The 8,215-nt window shown below is 40.5% G+C and overlaps 1 protein-coding gene across 1 annotated transcript in view; it reads right to left on the reverse strand.

Moving 5' to 3' along the window:
* LOC137258309 (uncharacterized) overlaps positions 1-7,190 on the reverse strand; it is a 31,637-nt gene extending 24,447 nt beyond the window's left edge. The window contains exons 1-8 of the mRNA XM_067795944.1: positions 7,049-7,190; positions 5,100-5,218; positions 4,752-4,862; positions 4,454-4,474; positions 4,049-4,081; positions 2,823-2,843; positions 2,007-2,064; positions 1,647-1,723 (exon numbers count right to left, since the gene is read on the reverse strand). Of these exons, the coding sequence (XP_067652045.1) occupies positions 1,647-1,723; positions 2,007-2,064; positions 2,823-2,843; positions 4,049-4,081; positions 4,454-4,474; positions 4,752-4,862; positions 5,100-5,218; positions 7,049-7,134 (526 nt within the window). The 5' untranslated portion in view covers positions 7,135-7,190. The remainder of the gene's footprint in view (positions 1-1,646; positions 1,724-2,006; positions 2,065-2,822; positions 2,844-4,048; positions 4,082-4,453; positions 4,475-4,751; positions 4,863-5,099; positions 5,219-7,048) is intronic.
* Positions 7,191-8,215: the final 1,025 nt, after the last annotated feature.

The following is an 8,215-nucleotide window of genomic DNA, read 5'->3' on the forward strand; positions in this document are numbered from 1 at the left end:
TATATGCAGTATATGGTTATAGTGTTTCTTGACAAAGGCTGATCCATGTAGCTGCGGGCACACAACATGAAATGTGCTCTTGGTTTAATTGCTGGAAATCAAGCATCTCACCAACGTACTCATTGGTGAATCTCTGCAACTTCGAAGTATTCTCACACTGACAGAAACATACATAAACTTACGTTTTCCAATATCTTCGACAGACAACAATGCATATTCTTCTAATTTGTATTGCAAATGTATGATATAAATCGTTCCCGACAAAGCGACATAGAAGCGACAAAACCTTTTCCACATTCATACCAAATCTTGATTTCAAGTACACATATTCTGCTTGACTGTGCGAACTTTTCATCTACAAGGGATTCACATTATGATGCGACAAATCTGGAAGATCTGTTTTACCACGTGAGCGGACATCTCATTGTGAACCACTTCAGAGACATTCTGATCCAAGTGGCAGATCCAGGCTGGGCAGATGAGGAAGCAGATTTTTTCAGAACGAGAGTTGAAAACACAACTGTGTGCGGGACTGGACATATTTAAACGTAATGTATTGACTCACTGCTGGGAAAATTTAGAGCGGCGTTGTTCAAAGGAAAGTTAGTTGCATTGTGGAGATGTTTTTGTTACTCTGAATGTTCGTACAAAAAATGTAGCTGTTGAGGCGGTCAGGCAGTGGAAGAATGTAATGAGCTCTTTCATGTTAAATCATCGAAGCTTAAGTTAAACGTATGTTACGTATGGCCACAAATAGTGTAAGTGTAGGCCACAAACAAACTGTTCATGTAGAGGTCACAAAATAACTGTGTAAGTGTAGGCCACAAACAAACTGTTCATGTAGAGGTCACAAAATAACTGTGTAAGTGTAGGCCACAAACAAACTGTTCATGTAGAGGTCACAAAATAACTGTGTAAGTGTAGGCCACAAACAAACTGTTCATGTAGAGGTCACAAAATAACTGTGTAAGTGTAGGCCACAAACAAACTGTTCATGTAGAGGTCACAAAATAACTGTGTAAGTGTAGGCCACAAACAAACTGTTCATGTAGAGGTCACAAAATAACTGTGTAAGTGTAGGCCACAAACAAACTGTTCATGTAGAGGTCACAAAATAACTGTGTAAGTGTAGGCCACAAACAAACTGTTCATGTAGAGGTCACAAAATAACTGTGTAAGTGTAGGTCACTGCAGGGAAAGTTGTTATGTTGCTCTGAATCTTCGTGCATAGGTCTACAGATGTAACAGTTGAGGCTGTCAGGTGGGTAAGGCAGTGGAAGAATGTAATGAGCTATTTGAGTTTTATTGATATTAAATCATCGAATAGTTAAACTTATGTTATGTACAGGTCACAAACAAACTATGTAAGTGCAGGTCACCAACAAACTGTGTAAGTGCAGGGCACAAACAGACTGTGTAAGTGTAGGTCACAAACAAAGTGTTCATGTATAGGTCACAAACAGACTGTTCATGTATAGGTAACGAACACACTGTTTATGTATAGGTCACAAAATAACTGTTTATGTATAGGCTACAAACAAACTGTGTAAGTGGAGGTCACAAATTGTGGAAATGGGTGCCCACTGTGAATAATACAGGACAGTGACCTTACAGACAGACAACACCATGGGTAGACAACATCCAACCTTTGGCGGCAGTGGTGATGGCATTCCCGACTGTTTCCAATCCTTTCTTTATGTCATCAAAGATATTCCTCCTCTCCCTGTGTGACGATAAACAACATCTATATGTGTACGCTGTTCAGTTGCATCTCTACATTCTGTCATGTAAATGTGTCTATCGGGAATTTATATCAGTTTGTATCCGAAAAAGATCAACTCTGTTAATCACTTTCAGTAACTATATTTGGTGCAGAATTTGGACGTTTTGTCTCAAATACTGAAAACAGATATTATCGTGTATATTATACCTACATACATACTGAATGTAACAGTGTAGAGAGGATATTATTTCTGATAACGGGCTATTGACAGTCGCTGACTTACAGATCCCTTCTTCCAACAGCTGCTGTTAGAGCCGTGCTGATGAGTGTTGGTGCCAGCTCTGTAACATTGTCAACGTCAGAATAACATACAGCGTACAGACTGTTAATGACAAGTGTTAATCACAAAACAACATGAGACAAAACTGAAAACAAGTCACCAAATACACGACGCCATCTCATAAAACACAAAACCGTCTGAGTGGTAACATTCAAACTGCACTGACTGTTAACCACACAGATTGTGTGTTAACACAGAAACCACGCTAGTCGTGTGCTAACACACAAACCACACTTATTGCGTTTTAACAAACAAACAGAACATAAAACCAAACTGACTGAATATCCACGCCTTTACAACAAAAACCACAGTGACCAAATATCTCCACCACTACAACATCAACCACTTTGACTGAATGTCCATCATATGTGGTATTTGGCGTTAGTATTTTACCTGAAACGTCCACTACGAGCTAGCAAGTCTCATGTAGCACCTGAATTGATCCTTTCTCAGATCCAGTTAGACTATGTTCCTTGCATATATGTCTTATCGGGTAGTGATTTTCATTGCGTAACAATGCTCAAAGTATGATATATTGTACGTTGTAACGGTTAGAGGGGTGGAGTCCTTGTAACGGCTAGAGGGGTGGAGTCCTTGTAACGGCTAGAGGGGTGGAGTTATTGCAGCAATCAGCATTGGGATGTGGCAGAAATTGCAATGTCTCATTTAGGTCCACAGACAAATTAGTGACCTCAACCATTAGTGTCAAGTGTAATGATTTATTTTCATTTATTGTGAAGATGTTTTTAATGTACTTACTTTCCAAAGTGGGCAGCACATCTATAATATAAACAAAGGCAATACTCTTAGAAGCTGGTCAGTTCACATGAAAACAGCATTGTTCAGACTTTTGTTCAGACTTTTGGTTTGGTGTTACTGCTGTAATGGATGTGCGGGAAAGTCAGACATATGGATGTCAACCTCTGTATTGTGAATAACATGACGTTTTGGAGTGTATACTTGCTCCTTCATTAGGAGAGTGGTATCTGGTACAAGGATCACATATACACGTATACATGTATGAAGAAAACATTTATAACACTGTCTAACAACGTTGAGGAAATGAATGTTTGTTCATCACAATAAGGAAGATGACATCCATAAATCTTGCTTTCGTTATGCTTTCCATATCTTATATCCCTCTGCATATTTTTGATGACGTTATAACGTGTCTGTGTTCTGTTGTCAATATTATAATGCGTACTGTTGTAAATTCTATAATGTAATTGAGTAATGTTGTTAATTTTATAATGCATCTGAATACTGTTGCTCAATTATATTGTATCTCTGTTTTGTTGTTAATACTATGATGTATCTTTGTACCGGTGTTAAAACTGTAATGTATCTGTGTTTTCTTGTTAATACTGTAATGTATCTGTGTACTGTTGTTAAGTATTATAATGTATTTCTGTACTGTTGATAATAGTGTAATGTATCTATGTATTATTGTTTTGTTGTTATTACTATATTGGTTTTGTGTGTCCAGCCGTTCAGATGTTTGTTGTAGACTTGAGCATTGAGAAAACAGACTAATTATCAACTGGAGAGACAATATACATCACCAGATTAGCTTTTTCAACTCGAGAATTGTTCCAAGCATAGCATCCCTGTCACACTAGTCAATATGGATCATAACAGAGGAATCACAACCAGTGTGTCTATTGTGTATACATCATGACAGAGGAATTACCACCGATGTGCTACTTGTGTGTACATCATGACAGAGAAATGACCACCAATGTGTGCATTGTGTGTACGTCATGGCAGACGAATGACTACCAAGATGTCCATTGTGTGTACATCATGACAGAGGAATGACCACCAAGTTGTCCATTGTGTATACATCATGACAGAGGAATGAAAACCTGTATGTCCATTGTGTATACATGATCGCAGAGGAGTCACCACCAGTGTGTCCACTATTACACATCATCATTGCGTGTTCTACTTTACTAGGAAGGTGCTTTTCAAAGTAAAGTACTCACCTTTCCCGATCTGCTCCACCACAGGTAGTGCCTCTGCAAGGGAAGTGGTATTTTTCTTGAGTTCACCTACCGAATGCCTTGAAGTATACGGCTAACAGTTATCACGCGTTCATGCGTTACGGCGCTAAATACCTTGTATAGAAAGACATTATACCCTCTGGTTCAATTATTGCAAAATGACTTATGTATATCGAGACGAGCCTGTTTGGTTTAGCTACTAAGGCCGTGAGAGTGAGGGGTATCAAATTGATTCCATCGTTGCCTCAAGGTTTGAGGAAAAAATGTTTTCATGCTAAAGCATTGCATCAGTATATGGTTATAACGCATGAAGCGTATGTTACATTCAGCTCTACCCTCCTCATTCTGTTGCTGGCAACAATGACTGACAGGAAAGCAAAGACTTACTTTGGGCGACGTTTGCGATATCTGAAATCAGAAATAGTAAAAACTTAATTCAATGTTATGTGTTTTTCTCTTGTATGGAAATTGAAATATTGCAAATTCTCCTCCACTTTATGACAAAACATACATGGATAATCTACATGTGTGAGATTACCCCTCTTTCAGAGGTCCGTTATCAGATAAGCTGCTGGTAGAACTGTAGTTGCTTTGGTTGTGTTTCAAGCACTCAGTAAAATATATGTTTCTATATATGTTTGCTGACCCTGGCTCATTCAATAAAAAGAAAAGTGTTTTCCTCTACCGTGGCCGAACTTTTCAAATCCATTTTTCAGCGTGTCCAGGAAACTCCTCCTCTGGATAGAGTTGGCGATGGCCTCGATCTTATGCTCAACACCATGGACATAGTTGGTTACTGGAGGCAGATATAATTGTGTTACGCTATGTCAGCTGCACATGTGCTACCCAGTGATACATTCACAAATAATACCCTCTGACAGATGCTCATCATCCCCTGTTCATAGCGTGGCTATGATGCTTGTGATGCATGTTATGTAATCTAAAAAGAAACTGACATCAGACTTCTGGTGTTGACAAGAAAGTCATTATACTATATTATACTCAAACTTTTGACAAATGATGGTTGACCAACCTTCATGCTCCTTGGCGATGACCTGCTGGATGACCTCCTTCTCCTTCTGGAGGAGGTCTTGCAGGAGGTCAGCTCGACTCACAGCTAGGATGCAGAGAACAAGGAACACCCTCATCATGCTGGACAAACAAACAAAGCACACATGTGGTCTCACGAACTGTCAGCAAGTTGTTGTTGTAGTACAAAACACTTGAAATAGATTATACGTGTAAGTATAATAAACACTAACCCCAGAATATAGTCCTACTTTCTTCATCACAGTAGCAACATTAGTTTTATTACAAATCGTGCACAAAATGTTGAACACACTGATTAACCGCTTAATCCTTACATCAAAACCAGAAAACTAAAAGAGCATCTCTTTACTGTCGTGGGAAAACAAATATTATATATCGTGAATGTAGTGGGAAAACATGTACATCACTTCTTGACTGCACTGAGACGCAGTACACATCTCCTGATTGTAGTGAGAAGCCATGTGTACCTGTCCTGACTGTAATGAGAAGCCAAGTGCACGTCTCCAGACTGTAGTGAGAAACTAAGTGTACCTCTCCTGATTGTAGTGTGAAGCCATGTGCACCTATCCAGAGTGTAGTGAGACGCTAAATGTAGCTCTCCTGACTAGTGAGAAGCCAAGCGCACCTCTCCAGACAGACTAGTGAGAAGCTAAGAGTACTTCTGCTGACTGTAGTGTGAAGCCCTGTGCATCACTCCAGACTGTACTGAGAAGCCAAGTGAACCCCTCCAGACTAGTGAGAAGCTAAGTGTACTTCTCCTGACCGTAGTGAGAAGCCATGTGAACCTCTCTAGACTGTAGTGAGAAGCTAAGTGCACCTCTCCAGACTAGTGAGAAGCTAAGTGTACTTCTCCTGACTGTAGTGAGAAGTCATGTGCACCTCTCCAGACTGTACATAGATGCTAAGTGTACCTCTCCTGACTGTAGTGAGGAGCCAAGTGCACCTCTCCAGACTAGTGAGAAGCTAAGTGTTCTTCTCCTAACTATAGTGAGAAGCTAAGTGTACTTCTCTTGACTGCAGTGTGAAGCTCTGTGCACCTCTCCCGACAGTAGTGAGAAGCCATGTGCACCTCTCCAGACTGTTGTGAGATGCTAAGTGTACCTCTCCTGACTGTAGTGTGAAGCCATGTGCACCTCTCCTGACTGTAGTGAGAGGCCAAGTGCACCTCTCCAGACTGTAGTGAGAAGCTAAGCGTATCTCTCCTGATTGTAGTGAGAAACCTTGTGTACCTATCCTGACTGTAGTGTGAAGCGCTACATCCAGGGTGCGGGGGGAGTGGTACTGCGTCACAGTCAATAATACTGCACGTATGGCAAGGCCTGTTGGGCGTGAGCCTGGTTGACCAACAAAACCTATTGCATGACCTACGCTATCGGAAACAACCTATGAGCATATGACGTCATATGTCTTACCAGACAAAGTTTCCATAGTAATGATAGTAGAAGGTTGCATGGTACTCACGAAAAACGTATACTTTCCAACATCCGAAGAATAACAACGCTTTCACACGATGAGACTGTAGGACTTGGTATAAAAGCATTCTAGTTTGTGTAAGCAAAGCTGAATTCACGTGAAGACATTAGAATACTACACTTTAAACACAGAGCGGGACATCATATCAGTAAGCACCAACTCCGCACCACATCAGAACACAAAATCTAAACGTACAATTTGGGAACAACCGTTTTAGCACGTAACATCTAAACGTCTCACCTGGGAACAACCATGTTAGCACGTAACATCTAAACGTCTCAACTGGGTACAACCATCAGAAACTATCATGCAAACGACCATTTAGAACACAAACAACAGAATATGCACTGTTGTCCATAGAAGAAGCAAAGCCAAATGAAAGTAACAATGCCAAGTGAGAGTGACAATAGATTCGTTGCACTAACTGCTCTCTCTGGTGCCAGATACTAATCTACCTACCTGGTGCGGCGTCTGTCGTCAGTAGAGGCACTGCATGCAGGTAGGTGAAATTTTATATAGCTTCTGCACAAGGAGTGGAGGAACATGTGATCTGCACAGGTGTTGTATTCCCGGGTTCTTTGCCTGATGTTGGTCCATGAAGAAATGTGTCAATGACCGTATAAGATCAGACGTAATGTTAAACAAGTAACCACTGAGATCACCAACAAATCGAAAACATGGTAAATACTCTCTAAATACAATAACATCCTACACAGAGAATGGTAAATACTCTCTAAATACAGTAACATCCTAAACAGAGATTGGTAAATACTCTCTAAATACAATAACATCCTACACAGAGAATGGTAAATACTCTCTAAATACAATAACATCCTACACAGAGAATGGAATTACATCTTACACCGTCAATGCAATAACACCCTACACTTGAATTCTATTCCACCCTACACTGTGAATGTATTACAACCATACACTGTGAATGCAATACCATCCTACACTGTCAATGCAATATCGTCTAAACTGGGAATGTATTACAATCCTGCCACGTGTATGCAATACCACCCTACAATGTGAATGCAATACCATCCTGATCTGTCCATGCAATACCACCCAACCCTGTGAATGCAACACCATTCTACAATGTGAATGCAATACCATCCTACTCTGTCTATACAATACCATCATACTTTGTCTATGCTATACCATCCTACACGGTGAATGGAATACCACCCTACACCGTGAATGCAACACCATTCTACAATGTGAATGCAATACCATCCTACTCTGTCTATACAATACCATCATACTTTGTCTATGCTATACCATCCTACACGGTGAATGGAATACCACCCTACACCGTGAATGCAACACCATTCGACACTGTGAATGCAATACCACCTCACACTGTGAATGCAATACCACCTCACACTGTGAATGCAATACCACCTCACACTGTGAATGCAATACCACCTCACACTGTGAATGCAATACCACCTCACACTGTGAATGCAATACCACCTCACACTGCGAATGCAATACCATCCAACACATCCTTAACAGGTCGGGAGATTTTCAGTTGATGTCACAAACGGGACGGGGAAAACGACCATGTCACAAGCTCAATAACCATCGGCACTAAGAACAGCCGATTTGTGTTCTGGCAGC

Source organism: Haliotis asinina, chromosome 12 (assembly GCF_037392515.1).
Source record: "Haliotis asinina isolate JCU_RB_2024 chromosome 12, JCU_Hal_asi_v2, whole genome shotgun sequence".
In the NCBI taxonomy this organism is placed as follows: Eukaryota; Metazoa; Mollusca; class Gastropoda; order Lepetellida; family Haliotidae; genus Haliotis; species Haliotis asinina.